General features: G+C 38.9%; 1 protein-coding gene across 1 annotated transcript in view; it reads left to right on the top strand.

The window, feature by feature from the left end:
• Positions 1-16,482, top strand: part of LOC140736764 (bromodomain-containing protein 3-like) — an 86,515-nt gene that overhangs the window by 35,980 nt on the left and 34,053 nt on the right. The window contains exons 7-11 of the mRNA XM_073062665.1: positions 3,044-3,226; positions 5,736-5,923; positions 10,790-11,082; positions 11,183-11,302; positions 11,390-11,521. Of these exons, the coding sequence (XP_072918766.1) occupies positions 3,044-3,226; positions 5,736-5,923; positions 10,790-11,082; positions 11,183-11,302; positions 11,390-11,521 (916 nt within the window). The remainder of the gene's footprint in view (positions 1-3,043; positions 3,227-5,735; positions 5,924-10,789; positions 11,083-11,182; positions 11,303-11,389; positions 11,522-16,482) is intronic.

Consider the following 16,482-nt stretch of genomic DNA (forward strand, 5'->3'; position numbering starts at 1 on the left):
CGGTCACAGGAGGCAAAGGATCGACTACAGGACTGCTTCAGGTCAGTGGATTGGGCCATGTTCAAAAACTCGTTTCTGGATCTCAATGAATACACCACAGTTATTACTGACTTTATAAAAATAGTCATAGATGAGTGTGTCCCCACAAAATCATTCAGAGTCTTCCCCAACCAGAAGCTCTGGATGAACCATGAGATCCACAATCTGCTGAGATCCAAATCAGAGGCATTCGGGTCTGGTGACCACGAAAGTTATAAGAGGTCCAAGTACGATCTCAGGAAAGCAATCGCATGGGGAGGTGATAATTCCAGACTAAAGTTGAACCAATGAAGGATGCTTGATATCTGTGACAGGGCTTGAATGCCATCACCTCTTATAAAGTGAAAATAAGTGACATGGGTGACAACAGTGCTTTACTTCCAGTTGAGCTCAATGCATTCTATGCTGGCTTTGACCATCAAAACATGGAGGAACTATCACGAACTCCCACGGTCCCCGATGACTGTGATTTCAGTCTCTGAGACCAATGTGAGAACATCCTTCAGGAGGGTGAACCCACAGAAAGCATCTGGCCAGTCTGGGGTACTTAACCAAGTATTAAAGAAAGCCCATGCTGATCAACTGGCTGGAGTGTTCACTTTAACCTCTCACTTTGGCACTCTGAGGTATCCACCTGCTTTAAGCAGGCTTCAATTATGCTGGTACCCAAGAAGAACTTGGTAACCTGTCTCAATGGCTATCATCCAGCAGCACTTGCACCCACAGGGATGAAGTTTTTTGAGAGGTTGGTGATGAATCCTAATCAACTCTTGCCTGAGAAGCAACTTGGATCTGCTCCAATTTGCCTACCAGCACAACAGGTCCTCAAAAGATGTCATTTTATTGGCTCTTCACTCAACCCTGGAACATCTGGATGGCAATCCCTTCAAAATTAATTTAAAAGCTTCAAGACCTTGGCCTCAATACCTCCTTGTGCAATTGGACCCTCTATTTCCTCGCTTACAGACCCCAGTCAGTTTGGATTATCAACATCTCCACAATCTCCGCCAGCACAGGTGCACTGCAAAGCTGTGTGCTTAGTCCTGTGGCTAAGCACAGTGCTGATGCCATAATTCAAGTTTGCTGATGACACCACTGTCATTGGCAGAAACAAAGGTGGTGACAAATCAACATATAGGAGGGAGAATGAAAATTTGGCTGAGCGGTGACACACCAGCAACCACTCACTCATTGTCAGCAGCATCAAGGAGGTGATTATTGGCTTCAGGAGGAAGAAACCAGAGGTTCATGAGCCAGTCCTCATCAGGGGGTCAGAGGTGGATAAGGGTCAGCAACTTTAAATCCCTCAGTGTTATCATTTCAGAGGACTTGTCCTGGGCCCAGCACACATGAGCAATTATGAATAAAGCACAACAGCACCTTCCCTAGGAGTCTGTGAAGATTCAGCATGACATCTAAAGCTTTGATAAACTTCTATAGATGTGTGGTGGAGAGCGCATTGACTGGTATGGAAACACCAATGTCCTACAAAAAGTAGTGTATATGGCCCAGTCCATCAAGAGTAAAGGCCTGCCCATCATTGAACACACCTACATGGAGCATTGACACAGGAAAGTAGCATCCATCATCAGAGATCCCCACCATTCAGGACGTGCTGTCTTTGTACTGCTGCCATCAGGAAGAAGGTACAGGAGCCTTGGAACTCACACCATCAAGTTCAGGAACAGTTATTACCCCTCAACCACCAGACTCTTGAACCAGAGGGGTTAACTTCACTCAACTTCACTTGCCCCATCACAACTGGTCCCACAAACCATGGACTCATTTTCAAAGACTCTTCATCTCATGTTCTCGACTTTTGTTTTTTTTTATTATTTTTGGATTTTTTTTCTTTTTTCATCTGCAATTTGTTGTCTTTTGCACACTGGCTGTCCATCCTGTTAGAGCAGTCGTTCTTTGATTCTATTATAGTTATTGGATTTATTGAGTATGCCCGTAAGAAAATGAATCTCAGGGAGACATATATATACTTTGATAATGAAGTTACTTTGAACTTGGGTGCATAAATAAAGTAGTGTAAAAAGAGAGGCAAATATAATGAGGTAGTGTTCATGGATTCATTTTCTATTCAGAAATCTGATGACAAAGAGGAAGAAGCTGTTGATAATCAAGTTGTAGGAGGTAATACACATTTTACTATGTTCAGTCTTGTGCACCCACAGACATGCACATGCTGTTTTCTCTCCTCACTGTAAAGCTATCTGCACTCCAATTCCACCCAGCTAGGAAGACATCATGGACCAACAGCTGCCAATTGCCTTCCTTACAAGCAAATCCAAACCAAGTGCTTACTTTTCTGTAGAAGGAAAACCCCTCATTAAAAGTTTCTAAACTGAGGAAATAAAGGCATGACAAAAGGGGGGGGGGGGGGAGAGAATGTTATATTGTCCTTGCACTCTTCTTTGTATCTCTTGATGCAAAGTTTGGCATCTCCCCATGTGCTGAGCCCAATCTACAACTGAATTTCATCATAAGGCCCCTCTGTGTAACAGGATCAACCAGTAAATTGAAAATACTGCAGTATTAAAGCTGAACAAATTAAGAAACTTGATTTAAAATGTGTAGCCACGCATTATAAGTTAATATCAAGAACATAGTATTTCTATATATGAGTGAATTGTGGTCAACTGTTTCACTAGAGATGCACTTACTTGAGTTGCTGATAAGATTTTGGTTCACGTGAACCTGAAGCTTTCAATCTGATTATTACTATGTGCTCAGGTTGTTTTGCTTTATAATCATGTCCACAAAATGTGCTTTAATTGAGATTTATGTACTGAAGAATACTAGTCTGGTGAAAGGCTTGAGTTCTAATTGTTAATTTCATCAATGGGGTTACTTTAAATTTGCTGAACTGTGTGGAATGAGTAGATAAGCTGCCATAGAGAGCTTTGTCATGTCCTCTTTCTATCTCTCTCTCTCTCTCTCTCTCTCTCTCGCTCTCTCCTGCTTCCCCTTACCCCACCCATTCATTCTCATATAGGATGTTTTTGAGATGCTTTTTGCAAAAGTATGTAAGAATCCTGTAAAAAGTACAGTTTTGGCACAATCTACAACTCGTATCGCTGAATCATCAAGTGAAAGTAGCAGTGGGAGTTCCTCTGAAAGTAGTTCTGAAAGCTCAGCTAAAGAACAGAAGAGGCGCCTTGCTCAGCTTGAAGATCAGGTAAGGAAAGAAGTACTTTGACTACTGTTAGAAGGTTTTAATTAAAAATTTCTCATCTTTGTGCCACTTATTTCACTCATTCTTTTTCCCATTTGCATATTGTAACAACTGGATTGGAACGATTTAGAGCCAGGGTTCACAGTCTGGGGTTAACTGACCTCCACTGCATAAGAAGTTGGGAACCCCTGATTTCAAAGCTTATTGGCTAGCTGGGGGCAAATGGGACTAGCTTAGTTGTCAGTATAGACAAGTTAAGCCAAGGGGCTTTATTCAAAAGAATGACAGGAGATCTCATAGAAACATAAAATTATGAAAGGGATAAGATAGAGGCAGGAAAGTTGTTTCCACTGGTAGGTGAGACTAGAACTGGGGGCCATAGCCTCAAGATTTGGGGGAGTAGATTTAGGACAGAGATGAGGAGGAATTGCTTTTCCCTAGCGAGATGTGAATCTGTGGAATTCTCTGCCCAATGAAGCAGTGGAGGCTACCTCAGTAAATATGTTTAAGACAAGGTTGGATAGGTTTTTACATAGTAGGGGAATTGAGGGTTATGGGGAAAAGGCAGGTAGGTGGAGATGAGTCCATGGCCAGATCAGCCATGATCTTATGGAGCAGGCTTCACGGGCTAGATGGCCTACTCCTGCTCCTATTTCTTGTGTTATGTTAATCAGCACTGTATTACATTCTTTCCCAAGGCTGGAGAATTGAGCACTTGAAGGCATAGGTTAAGGTGAAAGGGGAGAGATTTGGAATGAGCTACCAGATGAAGTGTTTGAGGCAGGTACATTAACATCATGCAAGAGAGACTTGGACAGATCCGCAGAAAGGTTTGGTGGGATAAGGGCCAAGCGTAGGCAAATGAGACTGGTTTAGACAGGCACCCTGGTCACCATGGACCAGTTGTGCTGAAGGGCCTGTTTCTATAATGCATTACTCTATGATGTGCTTGTAAGCTATGCAGTACTCCACTTCCTTGGTTTGAGATTTAGGGCATGCTCTCTTGAGATTTGCTGATGATGCAGATTTCAACAGCTAATTCCTTTTGTAGTTTTTTTTGCTGTCAGTGTGACTTGTTTTTTTTCGCATGTTGGATGTTTAACATTTTCTTTGAACAGATTCCATGATGTTTCTTTATTTTGTGGCTGTCTGTGGGAAGACAAATGTCGGGACTGTATACAGTACGTACTTTGATAATAACTGTACTTTGAATATGGGCAAGAGTTAAATAACAGATAATTAAAACTGTCCACTTTGTTTCCATGTTTTGTTTCCAATAAATAAGCTATTAATCTTGTAGTTATTTGAATTAGATTTAGATTCTTTAACATTGTCTTTTGGGTATTATCATAGGATTTGATTAATGGCTGTCTGCCTCCTAATGAAACAAACAGCAGCACTGAGAAGGTGATAGAATAATTATTAAGGAATTTTGACATGAGTTTTCCTAGAGCACCAATTCTTGATTATAATAAATAGAGTTGGGATGAAGGTAAATGGAGGAAATAAAATCATCTACTAAAGCAATTTGCTCTCATTACAAATATAGATCTATAATATTACTGTGAAAATTAATAGTTAAGGAAAAACTCATAATTAGATTTGTTTTTCTTCCTTGGTAATTTTCTGCCTTGAATCTGCGTTCTAGTTCTTGTACACTTTTAAAATATGAAGCTCTTCTACCTTTTCTGACTATTTTATCTTGTTTCCCAAGTGCTACCAAATTAGATTAAGCATTAAAGGACAGATACAGAGGACTGAAGTTTGTGTAGTGTTAGAACTGATAAGTTAGAAACATAGGCATCAGACGTGGTAGTGTAGATTTTGAGACATTATCAGCTGGGATGTGTTTAGTGTACATTTGGTACAATGCATGAATTATTTGATTACTGAGCTGCAAATGTAAATAAATTTAGTGCAATAATTTAGTGTAATAATTGACTATATCAGCAATGAATTTGTAAAGTTTTACAATTTTCCTGTTCTATTTCTGCATACAATACTCATGAAATAAATAGCAAAGTAGACAACAGGTTCAAACAAAAGACATAATAGTTCTGTTTACAATGTGTTTAAGTGAGTAGTAATAAACATGGAGGAAGGTAGCAACATGTATTTAAAAACTCTGGTACAATACTTGGAGGACTATATCTAAAGTACTATAAGGGGTGATTGTGTTACGTTCGAGATATCACCTGGTCTGGATGGGGTCGATCCTGGGTTCCTGAAGTGTGTAAGAATAGAAATGATGCAAATTCTGGTTTCAGACTTCCAAGGCCACTCAGATATGGGGTTGATGCCTGAAGAATGGAGGTTGTGGGTATCACACTGGAACATCTTGGGCACGTCAAAGTAAAGTTTTATTAGTGCATGTATTTATAGGAAACTACGTTAGTTAAGTAGAGACACTAAAGCAAGTTTACAAAAAAGCTTCAGTAATCCCTCCTGTGAATATAAATTCACCTTATCAAGAGTCTGTCAATATTATGAGTAATTCTATTATTTCTTCCAGTTGAAAGCAGTACATGAGCAGCTTGCAGCATTAACACGGATTCCACTCTCTAAGTTGAAGAAAAAAAGCAAAGACAGAAAGGAAAAGAAGAAAAAAGATAAAAATAAATCTAAAAATTTGGAATGGAAGAAAATACAATCCAAGCAATCGCAGAAAAAGAAATCTAATAAAGCTACTCTGGAAAGCCGGTACTGTCAACTTTTAATACATTTTTCCCCCTTATGTTCCTCTGCTTGCACTCATCCATTCCAGGAAACAGGGCTTTTTAATTTAATACAGAATAGGAAAGTTCCCAAGCACTGGTGCAGACAGAAGTGCTGGAATTATTTAAGAGCTCACCGAATATGGTGACTGAGAAATGTAGCATTACAAATATATCTCACATGAACAGAGGTTTTCTTGTACTCCACAGTCTTGGGAACCACTCTATTGTGGTGAGACTGCAGATTATTCTTTACTCAACATTCACTAATATTTGATGATAAAATGAAAATGTTGACCAACCTTCTTTTAAATCATTAAAGAAAAAATTTCAGTAAACATAAAATATGTAAACCTTGGTCCTGTATTTCAAATATTACAAATGTTATAGCACATTTATCTGGAGCTCTATAGTACAATATATGATGGCCAGTACATCTGTGCTGCTTATAACCCACCCCAACACTGACTCTTGAAATATCAACGATCTCTTCTTGTTAGTTTGCAACATTTTGGAAAAAGTTCAAAGTAAATGTATTATCAAAGTACATATATGATACCATGTATAACCCTGAGATTCATTTTCTTGTGGGTATATTTACAAAGTAAATAATCCGATAACTATAATAGAATCAATGAAAGACTGCACCAACAGGGCAGGCAGCCAGTGTACAAAAGATGACAAACTGTGCTAATGCAAAAAGAAAGGGGGGAGAAAAGGAAATAATTTTTTAAAAAAAGCACTAATTATCAAGAACACGTGGGAACAGTTCAGTCAATGGGGTAAGTGAAGCTATTCCGTCTGGTTCAGGACCCTGATGGTTGCACAGTAATAACTGTTCCTGATCCTGGTAGTGAGAGTCCTGGGGCTCCTGCACCCCCTTTCTGATGGCAGCAGCGAGAAGAAAGCATTACCTGGGTGGTGGGAGTTGATTATGATGGGTGACAGCTGCAGGGACCCTGGCCATTTTCTGTCCTTTGTCCCTTATTCCCTCTCAATCCATTTTCAATTTTCTTTATTCCATTTTCTATCCAGATTATATTTACATTTAATTTGTTTATTGTGCAAAAGTTCACTATTTTTTCCTCTTTTTGTCATGAAGTTAAACCGTTGTACAAGAAATATATGAAGCCAAAGAAGTGACATTACATTGCTGCTCCAGTAACTGTTGAAACTGGTTAAAAGGAAAAGAACAAAGATCTGAATTGTAATGCTCTAATTTCAGTGTTATGGTTACTGAGATATTTTTCTGGAAGAATTCTACTGGCAGTTTTGTTGTAAATTACATTGCTTTCAATTACAGACTATATAACATTCGTCATCTTGAGCACTGTTAAGCAGGTTACATCTGTCATATTTTAAGTGATTATCAAAAGGCATTTAATTATCCTTTAGATGTGAAGCGTTATATCTTAAGTTTATGCATCTTAATCAAAAGGAAAACAATACTTGGGGCCTTTGTAGTTTTTGATATACTGTATAAAATGACTGGAATGAAAATGTAGAAGGGTGGGTTAGTAAGTTTGTTAACACAAAGATTGGTAGAGTTGTGAAAATTGTGTAGGACTTCCAAAGAACGCAGCAGAATATAGATCTTCAGAATCAGGTTTAATGTCATCATTGTATGTCGTGAAACTTGTTAACTTTACAGCAACAGTACAATGAAATACATGATAAATAGGGAAAGAATGGAGTTGCATTAAGTGTGTATATACTGTATATATGTAATGGTTAAGTTTTTTAAAAAAGCAGTTCAAAAAAATTTAAAAGGTAGTGAGATAGTGTCCAAGGGTTCGTTGTCCATCAGAAATCAGATGGCAGAGGGAAAGAAGCTGTTCCTGAACGACTGAGTGTGTGCCTTCAGGCTTCTGTACCTCCATTCTGATGGTAATAGTGTGAAGAGGGCATGTCTTGGGTATCTTAAATAATACTATTGTACCTGTCTCAACCACTTCTTTGGGCAGCTTATTCCATATACTCATCACCCTCTGTATGGGAAAATGCTGCCGCTCAGTGCTCTTAAAATTTTCCCCTCCTGAGAGCAGTTATTATCCTACTTGACAGATAGACCTCAGTATGTGCGGTTGGGAGACTGTAGGTCTGACACGGTGGTCAGCAGCACAGGAGCGCCGCAGGGGACCGTGCTCTCTCCGGTCCTGTTCACCCTGTACACATCGGACTTCCAATATAACTCGGAGTCCTGCCATGTGCAGAAGTTCGCTGATGACACGGCCATAGTGGGGTGTGTCAGGAATGGACAGGAGGAGGAGTATAGGAAACTGATACAGGACTTTGTGATATGGTGCAACTCAAACTACCTGCATCTCAATATCACCAAGACCAAGGAGATGGTGGTGGACTTTAGGAGATCTAGGCCTCATATGGAGCCAGTGATCATTAATGGAGAATGTGTGGAGCAGGTTAAGACCTACAAGTATCTGGGAGTACAGTTAGACGAGAAGCTAGACTGGACTGCCAACACAGATGCCTTGTGCAGGAAGGCACAGAGTCGACTGTACTTCCTTAGAAGGTTGGCGTCATTCAATGTCTGTAGTGAGATGCTGAAGATGTTCTATAGGTCAGTTGTGGAGAGCGCCCTCTTCTTCGTGGTGGCGTGTTGGGGAGGAAGCATTAAGAAGAGGGACGCCTCACGTCTTAATAAGCTGGTAAGGAAGGCGGGCTCTGTCGTGGGCAAAGTACTGGAGAGTTTAACATCGGTAGCTGAGCGAAGGGCGCTGAGTAGGCTACGGTCAATTATGGATAACTCTGAACATCCTCTACATAGCACCATCCAGAGACAGAGAAGCAGTTTCAGCGACAGGTTACTATCGATGCAATGCTCCTCAGACAGGATGAAGAGGTCAATACTCCCCAATGCCATTAGGCTTTACAATTCAACCGCCAGGACTTAAGAACTTTTTAAAAGCTATTATTAATGCTTTTTGAGATAGTGATTTAGATGCATATCATATTTTTTACTGAGTTAAGTATTGTATGTAATTAGTTTTGCTACAACAAGTGTATGGGACATTGGAAAAAAAGTTGAATTTCCCCATGGGGATGAATAAAGTATCTATCTATCTATCTATCTATCTACTACAATCAAGCTCCTGAACCGGTGCGGATAATTTCACTCACCACTACTCTGAACTGATATTACAATTGACAGACTCACTTTCAAGAACTCTTTACAACTCACGTTATCTATTATTTTTGTTTGTGCAGTTTGTCTTCTTTTGCTCATTGGTTGTTTGTCTTTGTTCACATATAGTTTTCGTGTTTTTAAAAAAAATTTCCCTGTAGATGACTGCAAGAAAATTAATCTCAAAGCTCAACATTTAAGTATCAAAGTACATTTACTATCAAAGTATATATACCATATAAAATCTTCAGATTCATCTTCTTGCAGGCAGCCAGAAAACAAAGAAATACAATCCACAAGAAAACACACAAGAGACCACCACACATTCAATGTGCAAAAGAGGAAAAGTCATGCAAATAATTTTAAAAAAACTAAAATAACACATAGAACATAAACTCCAGTGTCCCCGAAAGTGAGTCCACGGCTGTAGAGATAGTTCAGCACAGAGACGCATGAAGCTGGTCCAGGAGCCTGATGGATGCAGGTCAACAGCTGCTTCCGAACCTGGCTGTGTGGGATCCATGGCACCTGCATTTCCCATCTGGTTGTAGCAGCGAGAAAAGAGGGAGACTAGTCAAGTGCAGGCAGATTTTAAAACTTCTGCTTTCGGCCTGGTGACTTTAATCTTGCTCAATGTTTTAATCGGTGCAGAGTAATGGAACCGAGGACAGGTTTGTCTTCTGCTGTCAGGCCTCAATCCAGTGTCCACCCCTAGTGATGGCTGCCCCTGCCATACATGCATTTTCAAGAGTCTAGTTCACCAAATTTCCCAGGAAATCGCAAAATCACCAGTTTGTTCAGACTGTTCAAAAGTACATCCCTTATAGACTGCAATGATCGCAGTTCAGAGGAAATGTATGTAATGAAGTATCTAGTAATTTTGTGAGCTGCCCAAGAGCTTTGCTGTAGGTTGCCACTGCCAACCTGATAAGGAACTATATGATGACCTATGTGTACTTTGATAAGTTTACTTTAAGTGTTGAACTGAACTCAGCCTGGATGCCTGGAACTGGCTGTTGGGGCTGGTTGTAGAAGCTGCAATAATAGGACTATACTGCCCTCGTACACAGCCAATTACCTTCTATTTTTCTTGGGCTATACTGTTCTATGTTCACTTTAAAGCTGTGCTACCTAGTTTTGGACTCCCCACTCAGGAGAGAAAATATTGTTACTGTCCACTTTTTGCCTCTCCTAATTTCAAATATTTCTCAAGGTTGCCCTTCATTTGTCTAATGCAGGCCCTGTAATCCTGACCACAACATCATAAATCTTTTCTAATCTTTTCCAATTTAGCCACATCTTTTCTATAATAGCACAAAATTCTCTTCCTCCTTTTATTATTGAGATACAGCATGGAATAGGCCTTTAAAGCTCCTCAAGCCATGCCACCCAGCAATCCCCCAATTTTAACCCTAGCCTAATCAGAGGACAATTTACAATGACCGATTAACCTACCAACTGGTACATTTTTTTGAACCTGGGAGGAAACTGGGGCACCCAGCAGGATCTGGAACACACGGAGGAAGCTACACAGTCAAGGGGAAAACATCCAAACTCCTTCCAGACAGCGGTAGGAATTGAACCTGGATCACCTGTAGTGTAAAGCGTTGTACTAACCACTACACTATGTACTAAATATTTCTAGCTGAAATATTGAGTAGGACTATTTAAAGCTGCTAACTTTGCTAGTGAATGTACTTAATTATACAGGCAGTCAAAGAAAACGAAGCAGAGTGCTCCTGTTTTGTGTGATTCAGAAGAAGAGGATAATGCTAAGCCAATGACTTATGATGAAAAGAGGCAACTGAGTCTTGACATAAATAAGCTTCCTGGTGACAGACTGGGGCGTGTTGTCCACATAATACAGTCAAAGGAGCTATCCTTGAGAGACTCTGATCCAGATGAAATAGAAATTGACTTTGAAACTTTAAAACCATCAACACTAAGAGAACTGGAAAGATATGTTATGGCATGTCTAAGAAAGAAACAAAAAAATCTTGGTTGTGAGTATTAAATTCTCTTGTGTGTAATTTTCTTATTTAGAATGGTGGGTAGTTTATTTTCCTTTTTATTTCTTTGATGGTGTTGTGTTGTGTTGTGCAGCAAAGAAAGCACCAGGAAGATCTAAGGAAGAAATTCAATTGGGAAGAAAACAAGAGCTAGAGAAAAGATTACAGGATATGACCGGACATCTGAATTCTGGAAAGAAGCAAGCAAAAATATGTATGTACTTGGTATACAAATGCAGTGATATTATTCTGCTCAGGCCTTTCATATTTGAATTCAGTATCCTCTTACTATTTTTAACAGCTCAAAAGAATGATCCGGCAGAAGGAACGGGTGGATTTTCCAGATTAAGTGAGAGCAGCAGTTCCTCAGACTCTGAAAGCGACAGCAGCAGCAGTGACTCTAGTTCCTCATCTAGCAGTGATTCTGAACCAGGTTAGATGTCAGCCTCTGTGTGCAAATAAATGCAGCCAGATGTTTAATCACTTCAATCCCACCTCTGTTGCTCATAGTGACTCTTAATGTTTATCATGGAGTCATTACTGAAAAACTGAAATGGTTAACTACAGTCCTGCTTGACACAACATTGGAGGCTGAAAGTGATTCCATAATGAGTGGGGGGGGGGGGGATTGAAAATGTTCTTGTGCACATCAATACAGTACTGGCGTTGCAATGTCTTTCATTCAGACATTGGGAGGAAAAGCCCGTCATATCCCCATCTTAAAACAAAATGTGTATTTTTTTTAAAAATTGATGTTTAGCCAATAAATGTGTCAATGTTTTCACCCAGAAGGAGAATTTTGAGCAATGTAGTATACTTTGTAATAAGCAACAAAAAAGACAACTACAGATTCTGAAAATGCATATCAAGCCAGCAATTCTGAAGGGAAACTTGAGTCATGATTAAAATCTCCACCTGTCATATGAAATCATGTATTACTTTGTCATATCTCTTCAGAAATTCAGGATGGCTAGCTTTGTATTTTTAGCATTTCTTGCCTTTTCCCATTTTACTACCAATCAATAAGCAATGACTAAAACTTTAAATATAAATGCTTATGACTTGTTTAAAAAAAAATAACTGGAGTTCACCATTAACATTGTTGTAATCTTCTATGTTCAATCTACATTTTTGTAACTTGTGATTTTCTTTTTGTAGCAAAGTGCCTAGTATGACATGAAAAGACAGTCAACCATGTGGAAATTGTGACAAGTCACTTGAAAGTGATATTTTATTATTTGCTCTCTACGGTGCACCTTCAGCACAATATTATAACACTCATGAACCTTTTGAATGGCTAGGTGCAAGGAAATAGGCTGGCAGAACATTGAAGAGCTGATCTCCATGTATAGTGAGTAATCTACAGCGAGTGGTTCAGGCAGTAGTCTATGACAGGAACATAATTTAAATGATTGTAATATTTTGATGACTACACGATCAGAGCATTTGTATCATCTCTTTAAGAAAAAAAGATCACAAGATAGTGCATTTGCTTTTCTATTTTCAGACCTGCACAAATATTAACAATAATCTTTTAACAGATTTTGAGTTTCTAGTAGATGGCAAACTGTGTTGTAGCTTCCTTAATCACACCTGATCTGCAATATGGATAGATAATCATCTTTATAATATGATAAGTTTGTCATTCAATATTATGATACTAATGTGTCAGAGTTATAAATTACTGTAGTATTCAGCAAGTAGTGTTTTCTCCAGATAAAACATCGCTAACTGTTTTTTTGTTGTGTTTAGGCCTCTGCTGGCGTCATTTGACTGATTCCAAGTATTTTCCTTTTGCATTCTGTATTTGCAAATCTTCAATAAGCTTGTTTTGTCAAGAAGAACAGTTATAACTTGAGTACATTGATGGAAATTGTAATTGTTACTTCATTTGTATGGTTACTGAAGCTAAAATCTGTGACCTAAATCCTACTAAATGAGAACTTAAGCACTGATTGAAACACTGCTTTTAATTTTATCCTGTTTTCTGCCTCTTAAGAGATTTTGCAAAATTATTTAAGGATTTAATTACAGATAGCAAAGGAGCCAATTAACCCGTTAGACAAACTTACCTTGTACAGATATAAATGTTACAGAGGTAATTTTTTCTAAAATGTGTCTAGTGAAAATGCAATTTAGTATGTAGACCTTTTCCTCATTCAGTGTTTACACTATTTGATGGATCATGCAATAAATAGATTTAAATCATTTATCTTGTGTTAGATCTGATGTAAATTTGAAAATCATTGAGGGAAAAATGGTCACTCAGGACATGGGTGACAATGCATTGTGTAAATACAATTAGCTACATTCTTGCTTGATTTGAAGGAGAGTAGAAGAAACCTTGAAAGGTTTTTGTTAGTTTTTACTATGCTTCCTTTTAATTGAAGGAAATAAAAGAAAAGCCATGGATTTGCAAGTATTTTATATGCAAGTTATGCACTCACCCTTAAGTGAAGAGGTAAGTGTTTGAGCGATCTTACCAATTACTTCCATAATGTGTTCCAGATGTATGTTTTAATTCTAAAGTCCAAACCTATTCAACATTTCCCTATAACGCAGGTCCTAAATCCCAGCAACATCCTTGTAAACCTTCTTTGCACTCTTTCAATCTTATTGATATCTTTCCTATTGATAGGAAACTGTGCACAATACTCCAAATTTGGCCTCACCAACATCTTCTACAACTTCAACTCCTGTACTCAATACTCTTGATTTATGAAAACCATTGTGCCAAAAGCTCACTTTACGACTCTATCTAGCTTTGTCACCACTTCCATGGAATTCTTGATCTGTAGTCCCAGATCCCTTTGTTCTACGGCACTCCTCAGTAAGTACTACACTGGTTTGCCCTCCCAAAGTGCAACACTTCACTTGTCTATGTAGGACATGGACAGTACAGCACCGGAACTGTCCCTTTGGCCCACAATGTTGTGCTAAACCATTAAATTAGTAATCAAATGGCGAACTAAACTAATCTCTTCTGCCTACCCAATGCCCATGTGCTTCCATTTTTCTCACTTTCATGTGCCTATCTAAACATCTCTTAGAAGTCTTTAATGTTTTTGCCTCTACCACCACCCCAGGGTAGTACATTCCAGGCACTCTCCACTGTGTGTATATAAAAACTTAACCCTATAATCTCCTTAGAAATTGCCCCCTTTCATCTTAACTGCATGCCCTGTGGTATTAGACATTTCAACCCTTGGGGGAAAAAGGTACTGTCTGTCAACTCTATCTATGCCTCTCATAATCTTATAAACCTCTGTTAGATGTCCCCTCTGTTTCCACTGCTCCAGAAAAAAACAACAATGTTTGTCCAACCTCTCATTGATAGCACATGCCCTCTAGTCTAGGCAACATCCTGGTAAACCTCTCTATACCCTCTCTGAAGCCTTAACATCCTTCCTATAATAGGGTTATTGGAACTGTATGCAACTAGAATTTTATAAAGCTGCAACATATTTTCCTATCTTTTGAACTCAGTGCCTCGACTATAAAGATCCAGTCAAGATGCACCAGCGAATAACATTTCCTCAGGCAATATCTTCCAAATAATCCACAGAACTGTTTAGTTCACTTTACTACATTTTTTAAAATCTTAAATGTATTTCTGGAACTGTTGGAGCCTGCAGCTTGCAGTATGGAGATTGAGTGATCTAACACTTTCCTGCCTCTAAGAAAATTCCATGAGATGATTGCGAGTGGACTCGAGGCAAGGAAGCTCAGAGAGGATGCGAGTCCATGATCGACTCCATTTCTCACCGATTAAGGCGAAGAGGGTGACTAAAGCATCAAGGCAAATGCGGAGGTGAGCAAGTGGTCAGTGCTGGCGACCTGCTCCTTGCTCGCTGCTGCTGGATAAGGTGTCGGTTTGTGACAGACCTCGGAAAGCCTCTGCGTTCAAGTGGTCTCTTTCATTCCCCTGATGCTGTTGTCGAATGTTCTGAAGTTCTGCAAGTTATGAATTAGGTTGTGAACTGTCAAATTGTTCAGATTGATTTGATTCAGTCTATTTTTTTTTGCATTCTGTGTTTCACCCAGTTTTTTTTCTTGTTGTCGTTTGGTGCGATTTGTTTTTTATGCAGGGGAAGGGGTTGTGGGTTTGTGGTTTGATGTTCTTGTTGCCGTTTGGTGTGGTTTTGTGATTTTTTTTTAAATGCAGGGGGTGGGTTGATGTTTTTCTTTGAATGACTTCCATGGTTTTCTTTGTTTCATGGCTATCTAGAGAAAATGAATCTGAGTTGTATACTGTATAAATACTTCGATAATAAATCAACCTTTCATGCCTTAACCACCTTATCAACTTGTTACCCACTTTCAGGGATCTTTAAACTAGGACCTCAAGATCCCGCTGATCAACACTGTTAAGGATTTTGCCCTTAACAGTATATTGTTTCTTGGAATTTGATCTACCAAGGTGCAATACATCTGGCTGGGTTAAACTCAATCTGCCATTCCTCCACCCATATCTACAACTAATCTGTACCCCACTGTATTCTTTGCCAGTCTTCTACACTATCCACAACACCACCAATCTTCATATCATCTGGAAATTTACTAACCCACCCAACTACAGTACATTTTCATCCAGATCATTTATATACATCACAAACAGATATCCCAGTACAGATCCCTGTGGAACTCCATTAATTCCCGATTTTCAGCTAGAGTAAGTCCCTTTGTGCACAACCCTCTGTCTTCTATAGGCAAACTAATTGTGAATTCAAACAGCCAAATCACCATGGATCCCATGCATATTAATCCACTGGATGAGCCTCCCATGAGGTCACTTGTCAAACACATTACTAAAATCCATGTAGACAACACTGACAGTTCTGCCTTCATCAAACATTCTCGTCACCTCATCAAAAATCTCAATCAAAGCAGCAAGACCCAACTTGCTGGCTCTCCCTAATTAGCTCATCTTTTTCCAAATGCTGATAAATCCTATCCATAAGAATTCTCTCCAGTAACTTCCCTACCACTGACGTGAAATTCACTGCCCTATGATTATCTAGGATTATCCCTAGTAATGATCCCTTGAGTTTTTTTTTACTGCCCACACAGACCAACCATTGCTCTAAGCAGGACACTCTTACACGGCCAGAAAACCGCTCGGCACTTAATGTTTATTTTTGTAATATGCACACTATACAAATTGAAATTATTTATTGAAGCATATAATGAAATACAGTACAAAGAGAATCTTTCATGTATCGTAAACTTTTAAACTTTGTGTCAGTGTTCAATGGATTAGTGATTTATTAATATTGAGTTACCGACTTGTTTGTTACAATTAGTAACAGTGTTGTAACTTGAAACACTGTCAATGTCAATACATGGAAGCTCTAAAATGTTTCAAAGTAAACGTGGTATGTTTATTTTAAAAAT

The sequence above is a fragment of the Hemitrygon akajei genome, chromosome 12 (genome assembly GCF_048418815.1).
Source record: "Hemitrygon akajei chromosome 12, sHemAka1.3, whole genome shotgun sequence".
Taxonomy (NCBI): Eukaryota; Metazoa; Chordata; class Chondrichthyes; order Myliobatiformes; family Dasyatidae; genus Hemitrygon; species Hemitrygon akajei.